The 24,044-nt window shown below is 43.9% G+C and overlaps 1 protein-coding gene across 15 annotated transcripts in view; it reads right to left on the reverse strand.

The window, feature by feature from the left end:
• Positions 1-24,044, reverse strand: part of COLQ (collagen like tail subunit of asymmetric acetylcholinesterase) — a 116,593-nt gene that overhangs the window by 76,262 nt on the left and 16,287 nt on the right. For 3 of the 15 annotated variants that reach the window (XR_010113924.1, XM_055295501.2, XM_055295499.2), the window contains exon 1: positions 4,120-4,833. The exons of 1 other annotated variant lie outside the window; for it this stretch is intronic. Coding sequence is in view for 11 of the 14 variants with exons in the window: in XM_055295501.2 (XP_055151476.1) it covers positions 4,120-4,225 (106 nt within the window). In the remaining 3 variants the exon portion in view is untranslated. Of the gene's footprint in view, positions 1-4,119; positions 4,851-24,044 lie in introns of those variants that run through there. 11 more of the 15 variants (XM_063610775.1, XM_063610773.1, XM_063610771.1 and 8 more) reach the window with 7 other exon arrangements.

The raw sequence follows: 24,044 nt of genomic DNA on the forward strand, positions 1-24,044 counted from the left end.
CTGCCCCCATTCAGGAGTGCTGCGAGAATTACACAAATTAAACTGTGTGGAAGGCCTGCCCTCCGGTAAATATTATTGTCTTTGTGTCTGTGCCTCCACATTCTGGAAATTGTACTACTACTGAGCTACAACCGTGGGTGGATATTGGAGCCAAGTCAATCCACAGACTCATAAGTGAGTCTAGCCAGGGCCAGCCAGACCCAGGCTAGATTAGCTGACCCTCAGTTTACCTACAAACATGTGAACTTCAACAATAAATGGTTGTTGTTTTAATCTACCAAGTGTCACGGTGGTTTATTATCCACCAATGGTTAAGGCAACATACCAAACGTGGGAATCTTGGCATTTTTAATAATTGCCACGTTCAATAGAAATCATTCTAATGTATAAATGGCATTTATCTACCTTCTTAAGCAAGATAAAGTAGGCACAATCCAGTCATTACTGGACCATTCCTGCTCATCATAATGAAAGCCAGTTAATGTGCTGTAGTCAATGATGCCTTCAGGGGTTACAGACAGAGCAGAGGCTCTAGAGGTAGCTCTAGTCTACTATTTTTTGTTTGTTTTTTTAAACAAAGTTTCACTCTTGTTGCCCAGGTTGGAGTGCAATGGCACGATCTCAGCTCACTGCTACCTCAGCCTCCCAGGTTCAAGCAATTCTCCTGCCTCAGCCTCCTAAGTAGCTGGGATACAGGCATGCGCCACCACACCCAGACAAATTTGTATTTTTAGTAGAGACAAGGTTTCTCCATGTTGGTCAGGCTGGTCTCGAACTCCTGACCTCAGGTGATCCACACACCTCAGCCTCCCAAAGTGCTGGGATTACAGGTGTGAGCCACCATGCCTGGCCTACTATTCTTTTTGAAATCTCAGACCCATTTCCTAATTCTTTATTGTTTTTCTTGTAATCATTCTTACCATCTGTCATTGTGTCTAGCTTAAGCAGCAACTCCTCCCTCCCCAATTTAATATGCTATATGTAATCACCAGCTTTCAAGTCACATACTATCTATGTCTATTAGAGTGCTGCCGAAAATAGGAGTTAATAGGCTTAAAGGCCTGAAATAGTTTTGTGTGTATCAAATATTATGTGCTTTAGCGATGGCATTTCTCTCATCAGTTCTGGCCTCTGATGTTTTTTGCTCCATTCCTGGTTCTCCTCTGGGACCCAGCAGAGGAGGTTGCAGGTAATGAACCTCTGATCCAGATAGCTGGTGCTGTGCATGGCACTTCTGGAATGGTCTTTCCTGAAGGCAGTGAAGGAGTGGATTATCTATGAAGGTAAGTACTGGCCTACAGGCCCGTGAGAGCTCTTCCTCCATCACAATCCCTTTCCGGGGCATTTACCACATGCCACCTGTGTTTCAAAAGCAGGTGATCACGGAATCCCTCAGAGCAGAGGCCACATCCTACTTGTCTCCGTGTCCCCTGAAGCACACATTAGAGTGCCAAGCACACAGTAGGCACTCACTAAGTTATAATGCATAGAATGAAAAGATTTTCCTGGTTGCCCTTATTTTCTGTGTAGACACAGCCTATCTTCAGAAGAATAAGAGTCTATAAGCTTCTGAATATAGAATATTTTACATCAAACTGTTGGAAAATATTTCCAAAGGATTACAAGGAACAGTTTCCATTTTTTTAAAGCTTAAGTTTATTTCTGAACTGTGCTGTCATAAAGCCATGGTGACTAAATTAGGGGGACAAAGCCAAGTGACCACCGGAGTAAACATATCTTTGTGATACTGAGCTGGTTACCTTAGTGATTCCCCTAGGTCTATTCCATTGTTTTCCCAAATGTCTAACGACCACATTCCCAGCCAGAAGTGCGTGTGGATGTGCGCACTGGTTGTTCTCCATCCCAACCCTCCCCTTGGCTCTCTGCTCTCAGTGTTCTGGTCTCTGACCTCCATGCTCTGCCCTCTGGCTTCAAGTTGGGCTGGCCAATGAGAGGCGCTGCCAATAGGTGCTTGGATGGGAGGAGAGAGAAGATGGTATATTTCTCTCTCACTTTCTCCCTGCTTTAGGTCCCTCCATGACCCATGCTCTTGCTTGATGGCCCCTCCTCCAAGGCTCCAAATCTCCCTGGGATCCATTTTCCTATTTGCCCCTCTTGCCTTTTCAAGCACAGGGTGGTAAAGGTGTATTGCAGTTGCTAACCTCTAGGTGCCTCAGCATTTCTTGTTGGTTCCCTTAACCCCACCCACACCTCTCAAAGTGATCCCTTCATTCAGATCTTTTCATCTGAACCACCTGAGTTGCTTCTTTATCCTGCTGTTGCCCTGATTGGTACAGTCTGCAAAAACCTTACCTAAGAGATATCTATGCTGTGCCAGGGTGCTCTCCAAGGCAAAGAGTTCAAAAGAAAACCAGAGGTTCTTTTCTCTCTAGTTTTATGAACTCCTTAACCACTTTGGTGCTATTTAAATTAAGTAATACAAAATGATGGTAAACCCCAGTTTGTAGACGAGAAGCTTTTATTCATTCATTCATCAAGTATTTATTAATTACTATGTGCCAGGCACTGTTCTGACCCTGGGAAAACAGTAAGGTACAAGAGAGACACATGCCCTGCCCACATGGTGCTTATAGTGTAAGGCCACTGTCTCTCAGAAGTCAGGGAGCTCATCAGAGGCAGGGCTAGAACCAGAAAACTGAGTTTCCTTAAGTCCTAACCTTCAGCAGATTCTCAAAGGAATCCGTGACCCAAACATGATTAAGAACCACCAAATTAGGCCAAATTAACTCTCAAGCTTCTCCCTTGAACTGGGGAATGAATAATGACTACTCACTCCTAGAAGAAGCTTGATGCTCTTAACTTGAATTTGCAGGGGCATGTGGGCACACACCCACGGTGATACCACCACTCACCTTTCCTGCCCACCCTCCTGAATTCTCTGCAAATCTGCCCCCACCTCCTTCTGTTTCTCACACTTTTATAATTAGCCCCACACCAGTCTCTGAGTCACTCCCTCACGGCCCACAAACGTTGGCTACACAACTTGCTGATGAGCTGTTTTTATCAATGGACAGCAGTTGGGAGCTGGATTCAGAGATGTGCCCTCTCCGAGAGCCTGGCATTTCTGGCCCTCCCTGTGTTTCCAGCAAAGGCAGTGATAGTGAAATTCCTGTCTCAGTTGAAGTATTTATGAGACCCATGTTGGAGGCATAACTAAAACTTTGCTGGGGAGAGTCAGGGGTCACTGAGGTGAATTGAGGGGGGCTGTGAGGGTCTGCCTGCCTCCTTCAAGCCCTCCGGAAACATTTGAGTTTCCTCAGAAAGGTTTAAATAGGCCATACTAGTAACCCAATACTTCCCCTGCTCTGTGCCAGACAGGACAAGGGCAACAGCCTGGTGACCTCAGGAAAGGTTGCAGGCTGCCAGACACAGCCCCTTCCCCAAATCTCCCAGCCTCATACCCGGCAGACACACTCAGCTCCAGACCTGGCTGTCACTGTGGAACCCCCTCCACTTCTCCCTGGAAAGCTCGCTTCTCTCAGGACCTCCAGCTGCCTTGTCTGAGGCTGAAGGGAAGTCGCACCCAGGAAGACAGGGCTGGAGAAAGGGAAAACCTAGTCCTGAGGCTGCAACTGCCCGCCGCTGCCCACCCCCCACCCCACCGGCCCCTGCCACCTGCATTTTCCCTTCGAGGGACTATTGTGGCCATGGATGCTATCTGGGTCTGGAAAGAGGTTTGTTTACTCCACAACAGCCCCTGTGAGGCAAGCCCCCTTCGAAGAGGTCAGAGATGTATTTATAGAAACATCTGAGACTCACTTCTCTATTACTTGCACTCCTCTGTCTCTTTTAAGCTCTCCCAAATTCCTGACCAAGATGAAATCATGCAGCAAATGGGGAGAAGTAGGGGAGGCAGAAACCATTTTTCAAAGCGTCTCTGCTTTGAGCAGCCAGGTAGGAGCCGGTTGGAACAAGGACAGAAGGGGCTTCCGAGACAAGCTCGGGTGACAGGAAGCTGCTGGGGCGTCCGTCTCCCTTCCAACCTCCCTCCACCAAGAGCTGAATGGCAAAAACATCAGGACACATTGCAAAACAATCTCCCTTCCTCCCCCTGTCCCCTGATAGATGGAAGAGAGGAAAGTTGTGGCCATCAATTACCTGCTGAGATTGGGAGGACGCTGTTGATGAAAGTCGGCTGAGACACGATAGAGAGGAAGAAAAGCTGAAGATAAATTCCCAAAGTCATTGGATTCAGGACAACCATGCTGGCCAGGGTCTGGCGAGTGTCAAGTTAGAAAGGAGGCTGCTGCGGAGCCTTGCTTATCTCTGCTTTTCTCTTCCTCACTGCTGTTTGCATGCGTGTGTGTGTGTGTGTGTGTGTGTGTGTGTGTGTGTGTGTCTTTCCCTCTTTCTCTTTCCCTCTCCCTCCTCCTCACCCCCTCCCTCTCTCTCCTTCCCCCACCTCTGCTGTCCCCCATGCCTTTACCAAGAAAGAATGCCAACCATTTCCCATTAAACCGTCTCCATACTACATAGAGTTATATTTATCTCAAGCACCATATCAAATGCCCACATTAAAATTAAGATGTCAAAATTTTCTTTTTTGGAGACTGAGGTAAGTGGCTAGTGAAGAGGTGATGAGAATGCAGCCAAGTCTCAGATGTTCACTGGAGGCAGTCCTCAAGGGCAGAGAGATTCCTAATTGGTTATGCGCCACCATCTACCTGCTTGGAACTGGGCAGAAACAACTCTCCTGATTCAAACCGAATTTCATGGAGAAAAATCCCTCCACTGCCAGCCTGTGACATTTTTACCCATTGTGTAACAAATGTAAAGTTAGCTTTTAATTTTTTTCTTTAATCATCCAATAAAAAGGAGGAAAGAAGTAGTTTATATTTCCAAACAGCTTTCTCTGTGAAAAAGTGTTTCTCTCTCCAAAAGCTGCAACCTTTTGATTCAGTGCAAGGCAAAATAAATGAAAACAGTAAAAAGATAGAAAAGTGAATGATTTTTATCAAACTATATTCAGAAAATAACATCATTAACTTAATCTTTGGCTAGACAAAATTCTCAAATAAAAATTATCACAGTCTTAATACCTTTTATGAGTTTATAAAAGCCTGTTATAGAGATGATTAGATGACTAAAACAAAATAATAATTCACAGAGTTGTTCATTTTGCTTTAATTTATATATTACATGCCTCATAGGAGTTAACTCAGAAACAGTCTGGTAGTTACTGGACGCATGGGTGGGCATCCTGCCCCTGTGCTCATTATGGGGAAGGTGGAGTTGGGTCAGGGCATGGTATAAAGCAATATTTTACAGCTGTAGCACCACACTTGGGCTTGACTCTCAGCTCTGAGTGGCAGTGGACAAGCTCACCTCTCTAAGCCTCAGTTTTCTCATCCATACAATGGAGACAATGTTCCCTTTACAGGTTTGTTGGAAAGTTAAGTGAGGTAACGGGGATGAATCCTACACAGATTAGAACTTGCATATAGGAACAGCACAAAGGAGACCCAGGGAGCCATGGTAGCCTGGGTGCAAAGATGGCCTCCAAAAATCCTCCCATCCCAGTGTGTGCATGCCACTCTTCCCAGCAAAAAGCAGGGCTAGCTCCCCCTCCCTTAAATCTGAGGTGGCTCTGTGACTTACTTTGACCAATAGAATGTGGCTAAAGGGACACTGTGCCATCTCCTGGCCTAGGCCTTAAAAGGCCTGGCAGCTCCTGCTTTTGCCTTTTCTTGAAAATCAGCTGCCACTTTAAGAAGTCTGGACTATTGAAGAGGCCACATGGAGGGGGAAGCAGCCAGCCTCCAGCTGTTCTGACTATCCCAGATGCAGCATCAACAGGCGAGTGAAGCCATTTTGGAACATCTAGCCCTGTCCTGGTCTCAGATGATGCCAGCCACAGGAGTGACCCCAAGTGAGACCCTCTAAAGAACTGCCCAGCCCAGATTATGGAGTCATGAGCAAATAAAACGGCTATTGTTTCAAACCAGTAAGTTTTAGGATGACTTGTTAGGCAGCAATAGCTAACTGATACAGAGTTGATAAGGAAAGCTTTTGAAAGCACGAAAAAATATACTTGAATTACATCCCAAATTTATAGGACAGATTAAAGAGAGGGTACCCCCATTTAGCTGCTCCCAAAATTTTTACAAGAAGGAGCTGTGATTGTTGGCCAAACCCAATCAGGACATTCTCAGGCTCACTCTTGTTAACTCTTGGAGCCCCAGCAGCCAGCTTCTGGTGGCTTGGAGAAGGTACAGTCTACCTGAGAGGAAGGTATCTTTTGAGTAACTTGGTGTCAGAATATGAACTTTCACTATCTAGCTCAGATTCCTCCCCTGCAAAGCCAGCATGACTTCTTCCTTCTCTCAGCACAAAGAGTTCACCAGTGACCCTACCCTTGGAACAAATTCTGTCAATATGTCCTACCGGTGACACCTGCTGCTATTGTTTTTGAACACCACTTTGTGTTGCTATTTAGCTGGCATTAACATCCCTAAAGATAGGGGACTATCCCACAGCTCTGTGTACTCTCAAGGCCCCCAGGACAGTCCTTGTCACCTAACAGATCCTCAACAATGTAAGTTACTTTGATCAAATCACACCACTGGATAGGATGAAAAGAGAAGAATGTACAAAAGTAGCATAACTTTATGCTCCAGCTTCCTGCACAACTTACATTTCCCCAGCACCCCTTGGAGCCTCTGCACATACAGCTGGCTGGCCTGCGCCTGATACAAGGGAGGGCTTTGGTGAGTATGGTGGGAGTGTGAGAGAGACTATGGATGGCCACCTTGAATTAGGACCCGCAGACAGAAAGGCTAAATTTATAATTCAAGTCACCGGAGAATGAGTCACTGCTGATCTAAAGTTACTACAGGAGCCTCTACCCTCTGAGGAGGCCCCAACACAGAGTTATTTATAAGGCCCCAATACTTATTAAACAATTTTTAGTAAATTTCCATTTCCTTAGATATCTTATATTTTATGAGCCTATTTCTTATAAGATTACCCTAACTGACCAAGACAGAAATTATCATCTTTCTTCAAATCCTCCTGGAAGGGCTCTGATGTTTCCAGAATCTAATAACATAGACTATTAGATTTGTCCAGAAGGAAACTATTTGAGATTTGAGAAAAGCTCACACCAATGAAGCCATTCAAAGTCAGAGTCTTCCCTCTCAGACCTTGTAGGCAGGAGTATATACTGGAAAACAATCTTTTGGCCCCATTAAACTTAAAATACACATGCCATCTGACCCAGAAGTTCTCAGAAATACTCATTCAACTGCCCAGTGGTTTAGGTGCAAGGATTTGCATTGTTGCCCCAAGTTGGAAACAGCCTAACTGTCCATGAATGAAACATTAGTGGAATAAATCCTGGGACATCCATTCAAAATGTTATGCAGTGACTAGAAAGAATAAGGCAGTCTTTGCAACAAATGGTGCTGGAAAAATTTGACTTCCATATGCAAAACAAACAAATAAAAATAAAGATTAACCCTTATCTTGCCCCATGCATAAAAATTATTTTAAAATAGACCATAGACCTAATTGTAAATGCTAAAATATTAAACTTCTGGCAGAAAACAGAAGAAAATCTTAGTGACCCTGGGTTAGGCAGAGATTTCTTAAATAAGATGCAAAATACAAATCTTAAATTTAAAAAAGTTAAATTGGACATTATAAAAACTTTAATGCTTCTGCTCTTCAAAATAGAATACTAAATTGGAAAGCCAAGCCAAAAACTAGGACATAATATTTGCCAAACACATATATGATAAATGATTTGTAGCTAGAATATATTAAAACTTTCACAGTTCAATAATAATAAAAGACTTAATTAAAAGAAATGGCAGGCCAGACATGGCTCACACCTGTAATCTCAGCACCTTGGGAAGCCAAGGTGGGTGGATTACTTGAGGCCAGGAGTTTGAGACCAGCCTGGCCAACAAGGTAAAACCCCCATCTCAACACAAAATACAAAAATTAGCTGGGTGTGGTGGCACACACCAGTAATCCCAGGTACTCAGGAGGCTGAGGCACAAGAATTGCTTGAACCTGGGAAGCAGAGGTTGCAGTGAGCTGGGATCATACCATTGCCCTCCACCCTGGGTGACAGAGCAAGACTCTGTTTCAAAAAAAAAAAATGAAATGAAATAAAGAAATGGACACAGCCTGGACAACATGGCAAAACCCCGTATCTATGAAAAAAAAAAAAAAACAAAACTAGCTGGGTGTTGTGGTGCATGCCTATAGTCCTAGCTACCTGGGAGGCTGAAGATAAGGGATCACCTGAGCCCAGGAGGTCAAGGCTGCAGTGAGCCATTACTGCATCACTCCAGCCTGGGCGACAGAATGAGACCCTGTCTCAAAAAAGGGAGGGAAGGAAAGAGGGAAGAAAGGAAGGAAGGAAGGAGAAAGATGCGAATATATATTTCACCAAAGAAGATACATTAATGACAAATAAATATTTGTAAAGATATCCAACATCTTTAGTCATTAGGGAAATGAAAATTAAAACCACAGTGAGATACCATGACACACCTACTAGAATAGCTAAAATTTAAAAGACTGACAATACCAAGTGTTGGAGAGGATATGAAGCAACTGGAATTCTCAAACATTGCTAGTGGGAATTGCAAAATGGTGTAACCACTTTGGAAAAAAATGTCAGTTTTTTATAAAGTCAAATATACGCTTATTATATATCCAACAATTCTACTCTTCAGTATTTATCCAAGAGAAATGAAACACATGTCCACAGAAAGACTGTACATGAAAGTTCATAACCACTTCATTTGTAATAGCTAAAACTAAAACAACCCAAATGGCCATCAACCAGTGAATGGATAAACAAACTGCATGTGTACATACAATGCAAAGCTACTCAGCAATAAAATGGAATAAACTAAGTAACATGGAAGAATCTCAAGTGCATTATGCTAAGTGAAGGATGCCAGACACAACAGGCTACATACTGTATAATTCCATTAGTAGGAATTCTGGAAAAGGCAAAACTATGGGGCTGGAGAACAGATCCATGGTGCCAGGGGTTAGAATTGTGAGAAGAGAAGAGGGCCCAAGAGAACTAGCGGTGATGAAATATTCTTTATCTTGATTAGAGTGGTTGTATATTTTGTCAAAATTCATCAAACCATACTCTCAAAAAGGGTCAGTTTTATTATATGTACATTTTCCATCAGTAAACTTGACTTTAAAAAATAAGAAAAATGTCACATGTATGCACTGACATGGAAAATTGTCAATGGAACACAGTCGAGTGAAATAGGAAAGTGGCAGTATATCTGACCAAATTTCTGAACAAACAAGCAAATCTGTTTATCAGTTTTTATATGTGCATAGAGAAAGATCTAGAATGATGTACATCCCACAGTATATGGGATAAGGGAAGATAAAAAGAGAATTCCCTTTGCAAGCTTATACATATTTGTATTAAAATTTTTACAATGAGCTTTATTTAATTTGTAATTTAAAAACAAAATTCTATTTTTACAAAATCAAGTTATGGCAGCCTTAGGAGTAAAGAAAAGAGCAGAAAGGAAAAAGGTGCCAATCCTGCATGCCCGAGGTCCAACAAGTCTTTTGCAGACGTGTTGTGAAGAGCAGAGAGTTACTGATTGGTCCTGGCAGAGAAACAGAGCTCTGAGCCTGGTCTCTCTGACCCAGAATGGATGATACTTCAGTTATGCAGAGGTCATAGCCACCTCCCACCAACAGGCGGGGGCAAGCCTGGGCAACTGAGAAGCCCCAGGAAAGCCCCTCCTCACAGCTCACTGTTCCCTGGCAACTCGGGCTTAAATCAAAGCCAGAACTGATGGGGCCTGGGAATGCAAAGCATAGCTTCAACAGAGGGCCAGAAGAGCTAACGAGTCTGATAAGACCCATCAGACTTATCCAGGCATCTCGCCCATAGTTACATCTCCAGGGCCAGGAGCTTGGATTTCCTCACTTTCAGGGCAGAGACAGTAGGCTGGCCTTGAGCCATCTGGAGTGCAATCACAATACTAGCGACAGTAATCTTATCCAATACAGTGTTTTTCATACTATGCTGGGAGGTGTGCTCATTCTGAGATGTGCGGTTTTTGAAAAGCAGAGAAGTTCATGGACATTAGAAAACCCTGCCTGTTTTATGTCACTGTTGGAAATTTACAACATATATTGGCATATCAAAAACACTGAGAAGTCCTGCAGTAAAGAAATGCATTGACTTTGCTTTTACCCCAAACATATTTGACCCTCAAACCCATTTTTATTTAATTCTTATGATCTAGCTCCCCACTTTTATCTACATGTTATACACTAAACATGTTGCTGGTATGATAAATAATTCTTATATAGGGCTTTATTTTGTATAAAATCCTTATCTTTTTTTCATTTGATACTCATAAGTGAGGCAGCAGGACTAGAATTATAATTCCCATTTTACAGATGAGAAAACTGAGGCTTCTGTGAAGTTCTGGGGACAGCAGCAGAGGTTCAGGTCATTGGCTGGCTGGAACAATGACTAGCAAGACTAGATATGAACCGTGCAGGCTGCTGAATGACACATCGAATCAGATGTCACCAGTGCTCTAACATTTAGGGCTAGACATGTTCTCCATGGAACACCAATCAACCTTGTCTTTACCTGAAACCAGACTCTGAAAGGCTGTGCGTCCAAGAATCATTCAACTCTGAGGATGCAAAACCACATTCTTGGTAGGGAGACAGGAAGTCAGGGAAGGCCAGGGACTTCCGAAGAGACCCCAAAATGCTTTATGACAACCCGAGGATTGATGGTTCTTGAACTAAAGCCCATAGGAAGGAAAAACATCCTGAATCCTGAACAAATAAATCCTAATGTTATTTATTTCAAGAATCATAGGAATAAGTAAGCTCATAATATTTAGTAAGCCACCAAAGGGCGAAACAAATCTGCCTCACTCTTTCAGGTGGAGCTTGCCCCAGATTTCCCCTAAGGTGAACCCTGGGAAACTTAGGTGACATTCACTGCAAACTCTTCTAGACAGTTCAAATGCATATTCCTAATATACTATTTGTACTTAACACAAGTTAATTGCAAATTTTTATTTTTATATATTTATTGAAATAATATTACCACCCACAATCCCATCACCTCCCCCAACACTCTCAGCCCATCACCAGCCCCCTACCTCAATCCCACTCCCCCACCCCACCACCTTGCCTCCTGGAGAGATGGTTCCTCTTGCATTTGAGGAGATTGGATGGGGTGGGGAGGAAGGCCCACCAAGCAACTTGATTTGGCCCAAAGCCATTTTCAAAGCTTGGATCTTATCTCTGCCCAGCTAAAGGTGGAGATCAAGGGCATGTGGCTGTGTTTGGCAAAACTTTTAACAACAATAGGCTAATGCTGACCAAGACTGAGAAGTAAAGGGTAAGAAAGGGAACCACTCTTACTGCATATAATTATGCATCCTGCATCCCGGTTATGAGAAGAGAGATCTTAGCCAACATGCACAATAATCAGGCACTGCTAAGGAGTATCATAGAGTCACCTACTAGCTGAGGCTGGCTGTGTAGGAAATAATCTCCTCAGAGATGGACAAGAACATACATAGGCACCCACGCTGCTCCAGTGAAGCCTTACAATCCCTGTGACAAGGAGGTTCTTCCCATCCTGTAGGTTGTAGTACAAGTCGCACAAACCTGAGGTCTCAGTATGTTCTGTATTTAATCCACTTAAGGCCTTAAAGTGCTTTAAAAATACTGAGCCACAGGGAAAGGGTTATCTCCAAGGCCAAAATGTAAACAGACGCAATCTCAGATAAGAGAAACAGGTGATTTTTTTTTTTAAGCACAAGAGAGATTAAAAATTTTCCACCCAGTTATCATGGATTATGTGGCAATCTGTTTCCTTATATAAAGAGTTACCAAATGTAACAGTGATGTTTTAAAACCACAAGAGTGTCCCCAGGAAGTAGATGAACAAGGCTAAACTGGAGAAGACAGAAACAGAAAAGCAATGATTCAGGAAGGTAAGAGAACGGTCAGAGAATTCATTCACTCATTATTTTTCTTTTTTCCTGTTATTTAATTATTATTTATTTATTTATTTATTTATTTATTTATTTTGGAGACAGAGTCTCACTCTGCCACCCAGGCTGGAGTGCAGTGGCACAATCTCAACTCACTGCAACCTCCGCCTCCCATGTTCAAGCGATTCTCGTGCCTCGCCTCCCAAGTAGCTGGGATTACAAATGTGCACCACCATGCCTGGCAAATTTTTTTGTGTATTTAGTAGAGACGGGATTTCACCATGTCGGCCAGGCTGGTATTGAACTCCTGGCCTCATGTGATCCACCTGTCTCGGCCTCCCAAAGTGCTGGGATTATAGGCGTGAGCCACCACGCCTGGCCCATTATTTTTTCATTCAATAAATATTTACTGTGTTCCTATCACCACACAGGCCAAGATCTACGAGTTGGAGATTCAGCATGCACAGAATGCACCAAAGTCCTTGCCCTTGGGAACTTACACTCTAAGGAGGTCTCAAGACAGAAGCACACTGGTGTTCACTGTAATGCAGAATAATGGAGAGAAATAATTGATCAGGGAGAGCCTCCCTGAGGAGGTGACATCGGAGCAGAGACCTGAGAAAATGAGCCATGCAGATATCTGGGAGGAAAGCATTCTAAGGCATCAGGTACAAACATCCTAAGCCACCAACAAGCTTGGTTTTTTCAGGAGGAGCAGAATGGAGTTACATGTGGCTGGAGCAGAGTAAGCAAGAGGGAGAATGAAGGAAATAGGATCCAAGAAGCCACTGGGGCCAGGTCATGTGGCATTTGTAGGCCACGCATGGAGTTTGGACTTTGTTTTAAGATGGAAGTCAGTGGAGGGTTTTGAACAGGAGTGGCAGCTCTGACTTGTGTTGTAACAGGATCACCTCTGGCTTCACCACAGTAGATTGTAGGGGGAAGCAGGAGGCCTAATAGGAGGACACTGAAGGTGGAGATGACGGTTGGTTTTCCAAGAAGTGACAATGGAGGTGGTGAGTAATGATCAGATTGGATAGATATTTAAGGTAGCACAGCAGATTGTATTTCCCAAAGTCTGCAGCACCACCAAATACCCCACCCTCCACTGTCTTCTTCTGATGGAATGTTGCTACTTCTCCTTGAGAGGTGGTGTGTGTTTTCCTTCTTTGAACCCTGGCTCCTTCACCTCCCAACTCTCTGCACCTCTATTGTTTCCCAGGTCACACTCACCCCAACCTGACACCTCCTTCTTCCCAGCCTCCAGGCCTTTATTAAAGTTACCAGAACACAGAAAGGGCTTGCAGTGAGCAGCCTTCTCATAGACACAGGTGCAGGTGCCAGGCTTGGCTTCTAGGCTAGTGTAGGACAACGCAGGGATGGGACGGGGAGAAAAGTCTTTCCTGAGACACTGCAGAAATCTGGAGAGGACTTAGCGTGATCAGAGCTATGGAACTGGGGTCAGTGGTGATCTAGGAGGCTTGACTGCCATCTGAGTTATAGGAATTTGGAAGGAGGAGTGCCAGAGTCGATGAGAAGGTAAGAGATGAATTTTAATTGTAGTTCTCTGGGAAGTATTCACAGAAGAGTCATTTCTGATCTTAAGGGATGAAAATACCAATTACAACCACCAATCATTAAATATCTATGATGTTCCTACAAATGTGATTTCTTGGAAGCCTCTAGGCTTTTGAGCTAACTCTATGAGGTAGGTATTACTATCTCTATGGATAGGGGTTGACAAAGGTAGCTTAGGTAGTCTGCTCAAGGCCACAGAGCTAGAACACAAAGCCAGCCCACGTATCCCAAAGCCTGTATGCTTTACACCACACTACCCAGCTCCAGGACCAGACACAGTAGGGAAATGGGGAGGCAGGTGAGTGAACTGCCCCATCCCAGGGCACAGTGTGGGCATGATCATGGCCCTTTGGGGAGCAGTGGCAGGGCCTCTTGGCTGGGAGCCCTTGAAGAGAAATAGAATGAGCTATGCTTGGATGATAGGCTGCTGGCAGATCCTGGTGGCTCAGCATAGCAGAAGGCCACTTCCAAATTTGGACGGCTGGATAGTGGGGGAACATTTTATTTGGGCTCATTGCATTCCAGCTCCTGCTCCTACTGGGAATTGCCAGCAAGGACAGCTTGCCGTGTTTTCCCTGGCCTGACATCCTATTCCAGAATCCTTGAACTTCCTCCACCTGGAAAGCCTCCTGTCCCCATCTCTTCATGTCCAAATCCTCCCAACTGTCCCAAATTTAAATGTTTCCCCCTCAACAAAGCCTTTGCCAGGAGGAATGTGTTCCCTCTGGGAACTTCCCTAGTTCATGCTCTGCTTTTCTTCCTTGACTCTCCTTGGGCAGTGTGCTTGAGGGCAAGAGCACCATGCTTTAAAGCAGACAGTACCTGTTTTGATTCCTGGCTCTGCCACTCATTAGCTAGGAAACTCTTCAGAGTTCCTCTGAAGGAATCCTTCTGGGGTTTCAATAAAGTGTCAGAGATTACTGCTGAGGCTCCTTGGACAATGACTATCCAGATCTCAGGACTCAGCCCTCCTCCCTCCTTCCTTCAGGACCCCTAACTAGGGAAGCTCCATGTAAGCCTTAGCAGCCAAATGGAAATGGGAGGTCACCTTAATAATTGTGGTAACAACCAAACAGGTTCTGCTAAAGTTGGAGAATGTAGGTTAGGCCTGGAGACCACAGAGAATTGCCTGCTTCCTCCCCATGGAATCTAAGATGGCCAGCTCCTCTTCGGGCTCCTTTCTGCCTCCCCTCCAGGGATAGGGAGGAGAGAGGTGGCACAGAGTCCAGATCTGGGTAAGCAGCTGCTAGGAAGCCTCCTGACCATAAGCATGGGACAAAGGTAGCCCATGACACGATGCTGATCATCATGGTAGGGTAACACCCACCCATGAGTAAAATGACCCAAAGAGTGTCCTTGGTTCTGATCAATCTAATTGATAACTCCTTTTTTTCTTGTAGGGCATGGGAGCATGGACTTAGATGGTGGTAGCCCAGGTAGAAATGTGGGGAAATGGGTGTCCTCTTCAACAGTATGGATTAGACATACAGCATCTAAAATACTTATAAAGGCCAGGCACAGTGGCTCATGACTGTAATCCCAGCACGTTAGGAGGCAAAGATGAGCGGACCACCTGAGGTTAGGAGTTCAAGACCAGCCTGGCCAACATGGCGAAACCCCGTCTCTAATAATAATACAAAAATTAGCTGGGTGTGGTGGCACGTGCCTGTAATCCCAGCTACTTGGGAGGCTGAGGACAGAGAATTGCTTGAACCTGGGAGGCGGAGTTTGCAGTGAGCTGAGATCATACCACTGCACTCCAGACTGGGCAACAGAGTGAGACTTCATCTCAAAAAAACAAACAAAAAACCTTATAGAATGCCTTACTATGTGGCAGGAGTGATCTAAACTATTCCAAAATATGAGTATTGAGGTTTGCGTGTATGTATACGTGTAAATGTAAATGAGGCTCTAGTCTGTTCTTTCAACCTTGCAATATAATTGTCTTGGTCTGTTTGGGATGCTATAACAGAATATCTTTTCCTGGGTGGTTTATAAACAACAGAGATTTATTTATCACAGCTCTGGGAAGTCCAAGATCAAGGTAGTGGCAGATTTGGTGTCTGGAGAAAGCTCATTTCCTGGTTCATAGATGGCAGTCTTCTCACTGTGTCCTCAACATGGCAGAAGGGACAAGGGGTCTCTCTGAGACTTCTTTTTTAAAGGCACTCATCCCATTCATAAAGGCTCAAAACTCATGACTTAATCGCATCCCAAAGGCCCTATCTCCTAATACCATCACTTGGGGATTAAGTTTCAACATATGAATTTGGGGGGGAACACAAATGTTTGGTCTATAGCCATAATTATTTAGGTATGTGCTTTATTTCTCTAAGTAGATTATTAATTCTTGAGCACAAGGCCCTTGCTGCTTTATCTCTTTATTCCTCCAGGTGCCAAATCTGATTCACAGCAGGCATTCAATAGTGTTGAATGAATTAATGAGTTGATTTGCACGATGCATGCAAGTTAGACAAACTACACCAGATATATCTAGAACCTTAAAAGTAACTCAGGCCAGGCGCAGTGGCTCATGCCTGTTATCCCAGCACTTTGGGAGGCGGAAGCAGGCGGATCATTTGAGATCAGGAGTTCGAAACCAGCCTGGCCAACATGGTGAAACCCCATCTCTACTAAAAATATAAAAATTAGCTGGGCATGGTGGTGGGCACCTGTAATCCCAGCTACTCGGGAGGCTAAGGCAGGAGAATTGCTTGAGCCTGGGAGGAAGGGGTTGCAGTGAGCAGAGATTCATTGTACTCCAGACTGGGTGACAGAGCGAGACTCCATCTCAAAAAAAAAAAAAAAGGTAATTCAGCCTAGATCAAGTTTCCCTTTACAAAGTCTCAGAACAGATGTGGTTCTTGCCAAGAGAATCATGGGTTTGCAGCCCCACGGGCCTTTGCTTTAAATGGAATACACATGGAAGGCACCTTGCACAAGTCTGGCCCAGGAATGTGAGGTTCCAGGGCCCTCTGTGTGAGCTGGCAGCTGGGTGAGTGCCTTGATGCCCACCTGCCTCCCCCAGTCTCTCTCCACGATATGCCAGACATCTCCCATATCAGGGATGTCACCTAGCCTGGGACAAAAGAACCAGCTCTCCTCAGCTCTGGCTTCAGGAACTGCCAGGTCATTGATCCTTGAAAAAAATAGTCTTCAGATGAGAAAATGGTGACATGATGACATAACCTCAATGACAGCCTGTGATTCTCCACACACTGCTTGGAAAATGCATTAGCCAAGTGTATTAGTTTGCTAGGGCTGCCATAATAAAAAGTACCCCATGCTGGGTGGCTTAAACAACAGAAATTTATTTCTCACAGTTCAGGGGGCCAGAAGTCCAAGATCAACATGCAGACGGAGTTGGTTTCTTCTCTGACTTCTCTCCTTGGCTTGCAGATGGTCATATTCTTGCTGTGTCGTCAAGTGGTCTTACCTGTGTGTACACATCCCTGGTGCCTCATGTGTCCAAACTGCCTCCTCTTATAAGGACACCAATTGGATTGGATTGGGGCCCATTCTCATGACCTTATTTTATCCTAACCACTGTTTTTTTGTTTGTTTGTTTTTTTGAGATGGAGTCTTGTTCTGTCGCCCAGGCTGGAGTGCAGTGGTGTTATCTCGGCTCACTGCAACCTCTGCCTCCCAGGTTCAAGTGATTCTCCTGCGTCAGCCTCCCGAGTAGCTGGGATTACAGGCATGCGCCACCACTCCTGGATAATTTTCTTTGTATTTTTAGTAGAGACGGGGTTTCACCATATTGGTCAGGCTGGTCTCGAACTCCTGACTTCATGATCCGTTTGCCTCGGCATCCCAAAGTGCTGAGATTACAGGCGTGAGCCACTGCGCCCGGCCTATCCTAACCACTTCTTAAAGACCCAATCTCCAGATACAGTCATACCTGAAGTACTGGAGGTTAGGGCTTCAACATATGAATTTGCAGAAGACACATTTCAGCCTGTAACACCCAGCTTAACTGGTTTCAGCTGTGGAAGAAAGCACACATCTCTGGAGTCAGAAGGACTTGAATTTAAGTCCATTTATTTCCCAACTATATGATCATGGGCAAGTTGTTAAACCTGTCTGAGTTTTTGCTTCCTCATTTGCAAACTGGAGTTCCCGGGTTTGTGAAAATCAAAGGAATGGTCATGTGGAAAGTTTCCCCCTTAGCCTACATATGGGAATGTTTGGACTCTTGAATACACATGGCAACTTGCTGATGGAGCCCTGGGGAAGAGAGGGGAGGAGGGAGGAGTGCTCATGGCTCCCTTTAGCCCTGCCCTAGACTAAGGAGAAAGAAGGCCGCTATGGAGCAGATGCATTAAGGACATCTTCCCTACCCCTGTGCTGGTGGGGGGCGTCACTGTGCCAGGCACAGGAAATGGATCAGGTTTTAGGCTACCTAGTATCAGGTACATAGAGACGGCCAGTACCTCTCTTTAGGTAGAGACCTCCCTTGCTATTTGAATTGAATGAGAAGCTTTGATATAGACACGGCTGGACTTTCTAACGCTTGCAAATGAGATATCTGGTTAATAGCTGAAACTAACAGCGAAAGCTATGATTCCTGCTTAAACTATAACCCAAAATCTGGGAAAGGGAGATGTGATAAAGCTCTTTTAAGAATCCCAAACTTTCAATAAACTAGTTATCAGTACTTATTATTTCTTGTCTCATTGGTATCTTATATCCGTAATACTTCTTCAAAGCACCAAAAATTCAGATCTTCCAACTTTTGCCACAAAACAAGGGTCAAGCCAAAGCACTCTCCTAATTGAGTTATCCCCTTTGAATAAAATCTTACATCTCACTTGATTTTTACTATTTGTCCCACAAAAAAAATCCCAAACCTCTTACAAAATGATCTTTAAAAAGCATGTTAAAATGTAATACAGACTGAAACTGAGGGCTCCAGCGCAAGTGTGGGTGGGGAGAGGCAGCTGAGGGTGGAGACAGGCAATATGAGTTAGGCTGCAGGAGGATGCAATGAGCTCAGTCTCTGCAGTTACCTGAAGAGTTAGCTGGGGCTGGAGGATTTCAGAAACCTGGACTTCTTTATACGGCTTCATAAGTGTCTTCAGGACATGTCAAACGGCTTCCCCAAGAGCAAGTGATCCAAGAGGAATATAAAGGAAAATGCCTCCATGCCTTTTGATGACCTACTCCCAGAAGAGACACACTACCACTAGAGCCAAGTCACTAAGTCCAGGCCACACTCAAGGAGAGAATTAAGCTTCACCACTTGAAGGAAGGAGTACCAATGAATCTGTAGACATATTTCAAAACCATCACTTTCTCCCATTCATCTGCTTTTCTTGAGTCAAACTTGTGAACACCAAGGTTCTCCTTCCTTAGAATGACTTCCTTCTCATAAGGCTCCGTGGTTTGTTATGCAAATGAATCCTAGCATCCTCTCTGCCAGCTCCTCGAATTTGCAGGGGCACACAGCCTTTTTCCTAGCCCAGCACACTTGCTTTTGTATGCCATTGTGGCCCAGAACAAACTTAAACCGAAACTCCACTTCCCTATCCTTTTAACCATCCTGTGGCTCAGGAATGAGGCCAAACATCCATGTACACCTGCATAGAAGAAAAATGGGCCAATTTTTCTTCTTAGATACCTACAACTAAAAACGTATCACCCAGTGGGTAAGCAGAGAGGTCAAATCTTAGCATGCATCAGGTCACTCAGAGAATGTTTTAAAACAAAGATTTTCGAGTTTCTAACTCAGAAAATCTTGGGAGTTGGGTGCGGATTTCCATTTCTTATGTTTCCAGATGATGCTCCTGCTGCTCATCCATGGGCCACACTGTGAGAGCCACTGGTATAAGGGTTAATTGAGCGAAATGAATGCACCTACAGTGATTGAATTATTGGGGCACACTTATCCAGGTGGCCATTTTCAGCAGGGTAATTTGCACAAACTTACAACTTCCCTGGAATATTATGTTTTGTGGCTATGTTCTTCTGGTCTCTTATCTCCTTCCTACGTTCTTTCCCTTCCATTAAATATATCCACCCTAAAAGCATATATAACCTATTTTTTCTTTTAGATTTTTGTTTATAACTGCCTTTCACTTTACTGGTACACAAATTCTGAGAACTGAGGCCTTGGAGGAGGCCCTGTGGTTTGCAAATTCAAAAACACATTTTGAATTGAGGCCAACTTAAAAGCATATCTCATTACTTTTTTTTGGACTTTCTTACATGCTCCAACTTCCCATTACATTTCTCCCCTTTCATATCAGTTTGAATCTGCAAAGTACTTGACTTAGGAACTTCACAAACTCAAAGCAACTAACAAATGGTAGCATCTAATATGCAAATGACCTTCTAAAGTAATTTTCTATTTTTATTCTGCTCTATTTCAGTCAGTCTGGGAGATTTCTGGAAAGAGCATGTTCTAAAAGCATTTCCATTTATATTAGTAATTGGCTCCATAAATAGCCAATTTGTTTTACTTTTCTCTGGATCATTCTCAACCCTATTTGTTCCAGTTGAGTCAAATTGTCAAAGAAAGCTGAATGGTTTATATTCCTGATGTACAATTTTTAACATATTTGCAAGAAAAGGAAAAAGAAAACTACGCCAGCATGTGACATTGTTTTTATTGATAACCTCTCTCTCCAGCCAGCTAGTAATCTATTTCTATTAAAAATGGAGTCTGGCTTTTAAAAATAATGAATGCTGGCAGGGTGCAGTGGCTTATGCCTGTAATCCCAACACTTTGGGAGGCTGAGGTGGGTGGATCATTTGCGGCCAGGAGTTCAAGACCAGCCTGGCCAAATGGCAAAACCCCATCTCTACTAAAAATACAAAAATCAGATGGGTGTGGTGGTGCACATCTGTAGTCCCAGCTACTCAGGAGGCTTAGGCAAAAGAATCACTTGAACCCAGGAGGTGGAGGCTGCAGTGAGCTGATCATGCTACTGCACTCCAGCCTGGACAACAGAGCAAGACTCTGTCTCAATAATAATAATAATAAATAATGAATGCTGTTGATAGTGGGGAAGGCTATGCCTGTATGGAAACCAGAAGTGTATGAGATATCTCCGTACCTTCCTCTCAATTTTGCTGTGAACCTAAAACTGCTCTTTAAAAAATAAAGTCTTTTAAAAAATGAATGCAAAGTGTTTATTGCATAATGACTTAATGGCAGGATGAAGATATTAAAATATCCGTTGGAAGAAATTTTCAAAGTTAAGATCCCAATGCCAAAGTCTTTGGTGAGCACTTTCATCCCATACTGGCTGGGACTCATCAAAGCTCCCTCCTGTTGTGTTGAGTTCCGTGTTGCCACGACTCTGAGGAGGAGATTCAGATGCACACCTCAGGCACAGTGCCACATGTTCTTGTTGCTTAGGTGCTAGATGTCTCCCCTAAGTGGTCACTGTTCAGCGCCCTGAAGCCTGCGTACCTGGAGAAGCCCACCTCATGTCTCCTGCAATTTGAGGAGCACCATCTCCCCTGCTTTCTCTGATTTATCAATCTCACTGAATCAAATCTCAGTCAATAGTTTGTCTGGTCGCCCCTTTAGCTGTTCTGTGGGAACTGTGTCGTCTAGTGTCTTTTCTCAGATGAGCAATCTAGAGGCTCACATCTTGCTACATAAAAGGTTAGCAAAGTGCATGGCACACAATGGTGACTCAGTAGAAGCTGAATGATATAGAAGAGTTATGATCTATTTCTTTACCACTTTATCACTGCTCCTCCTTGTACTTTGACATTGCTTGTTCTTTAGGTAATCCTGAGTTTTGTCACCTAAATATTAAGCCCAGAATTTTGCAAGAAGATCAAAATGGAAAAAATTCAAAAGTTCTCAATTTAAAAACACAGCCCCATTTATTCTCTTTTGAATCTTTTCTCTTTTAAAATTGCACTCTTCAAGATAAAACCACACCATATGCGACCTTGAGCCTCTTTCCTTACCTGGGGAATAATACCACTCCCTCCAAAAGGTTTCTGTGAAGAATGAAATAAAATTATGTGTATGAACGCTCCTAAGAGTTATGTAAACTTGATTATCATTATTCCCTCAAATCTAGATCAAAACCATACCAGTAAGCAACACTGACAGTTACCTAAAACAGAACATTAGCCATTTTCTCTTCCATGTTTTCTCCAAAGATGGCCCCCAGTCAACCACACCTCCCAGGGGTCACATTCCTGTGTAGTCCCCTCCCACACTGAACCTCGCTTGGGTCCTGTCATTTGCTGTAACCATTAGAATACAGCAGAAGTGACACTGTGCCAGTTCCAGGCCTGGCAGCTTTTACTTTTGCCCTCATGAGAAAAACCAGGTACCCTACTGGACAGAGACCACATGGAGGTGCACCAAGGGGCCACAGTTGTCCTGGACCAATCAGCTTAAGGCTGTCAGAAACAAATCAGAAGTCTAACAAAATCAAGTTTATTCATCCATTGCAATGAGGGAGACAGCAGCCCAGAGGAACCGTGGGGCAGCTCACCAAACAAATCTAAAGTGGAGTTAGTACAGGATTGGGGGAAAAGGTGGAATTTAAATGAAGTAGATTTTTTTCTGCTTGTTTTTGAACTGAAAAATTGTTCTATAAATTGAAGTCATCAAGGAAACTCGAAAGTGACACTGAGTCAAACAATTTTCACACAAAGCATTTGAAGAATATATGTGCATTATATAGATGAGAAGGCGGCTCAAGAAAAATGAGTGGGGGGCAGCCGTGGTGGCTCATGCTTATAATCCCAGAACGTTGAGAGATCGAGGTAGGTGGATCACTTGAGACCAGGAGTTTGAGACCAGCCTGGACAACATGGTGAAACTCAGTCTCTACAAAAAATACAAAAATTGTCTGGGCATGGTGGCACATGCCTGTAGTTCCAGCTACTCAGGAGGCTGATGTGGCAGGGTCACTTGAGTCTGGGAGATGGAGGTTGCAGTGAACTGAGATCGTGCCACTGCACTCCAGCCTGGACAACAGAGTGAGACCCAATCTCGACAAAAAAAATAATAAAATAGGCTGGGCACGGTGGCTCACGCCTGTAATCCCAGCACTTCGGGAGGCTGAGGCGGGTGGATCATGAGGTCAGGAGATCAAGACCATCCTGGCTAACATGGTGAAACCCCGTCTCTACTAAAAAATACAAAAAATTAGCCAGGAGTGGTGGCGGGCACCTGTAGTCCCAGCTACTTGGGAGGGTGAGGCAGGAGAATGGCGTGAACCCGGGAGGCGGAGCTTGCAGTGAGCCAAGATTGTGCCACTGCACTCCAGCCTGGGCAACAGAGTGAGACTCCGCCTCAAAAAAAACCATAATAATAATAAAATAAAAGAAGGATGAGGTGGGTATACACCAGAGGGTGAGGGATGAGGGGCATGAGGGAACCTTAGGTATACTAGCCCGGTTACACACTGAAGCAATGGAGATCTGCTAGGAGCCAAGTAATAAGAATAAGACAATACTGGCCCAGGAAGCGCCAACAGATGCAAAGCCATATACAACATTCAAAGTCTTTTAATGTCTGTCATTTTAACAAATTGAGATGCCATATTCCACAGACCATAAATTCATGTAAGTCACCATTTTAGACTATACAATTCACTGATTTTTAGTATTGAATCTGAGTGTTGATGGTCTCAAAGCAAAGCAGGCTCTGTGTAAAGGTTTCAACATCAGGTCTGGACTATGAGGGAAATGCCAAGGTCCTCCTGCTTCCTTATATGTTAGAAAGCTATGGCAGATGTAGAATGTTGTGTCCAGAAAATCCTCTGCATCTGAGTTGCAAATTAAAACTGTTTCTCTGTGCCAAAGTGACTTAGCCCCTCCAGGCATGGAGTATGTCATTCTTACTTATAAAAGTTTCTAATAATCTATGATTTTAGAAAACAAAGCTTCTCACTGAATAAGAAAGGCAGCTGTTAGCCACTTATAGCTGCAGTGTGCCTCAGGATGAAAAATTTCCTCCTGTTAACTTCACATCTGGCTTTATCCATGTATTAGTCCATTCTCACACTGCTATAAAGAAATACCTGAGACTGGGTAATATATAAAGAAAAGAGGTTTAATTGGCTAATGGTTCTGTAGGCTGTAGAGGAAGCATGGATGCTGCCATCTTCCTGGCTTCTGGGAGGGCCTAAGGAAACCTATTACAGCAGAAGGTGAAGGGGAAGTAGACATGTCTCACGTGGCCAGAGCAGGAGGAAGAGAGAGCAGGGGCACCACACACTTTTAAACAACCAGATTTCACAATCATTCACTCACTCACCATCATGAGAACAGCACCAAGGGGATGGCGCTAATCCACTTATGAGAACTCTGCCCCCATGAGCCAATCACCTCCCACCATCTGCAACATGGGGGATTACAATTCGACATGAGATTTGGTGGAGACACAGATTCAAATCATGTCAATCTGCATCTGTTATTCCAGCCTGATGCCTATTTAGGCAGATTTTTTTTTTTTTTTTTTTTTTACATTCTTAGCCCAAGCTCATT

Source organism: Symphalangus syndactylus, chromosome 10, assembly GCF_028878055.3.
Source record: "Symphalangus syndactylus isolate Jambi chromosome 10, NHGRI_mSymSyn1-v2.1_pri, whole genome shotgun sequence".
Lineage (NCBI taxonomy): Eukaryota > Metazoa > Chordata > Mammalia > Primates > Hylobatidae > Symphalangus > Symphalangus syndactylus.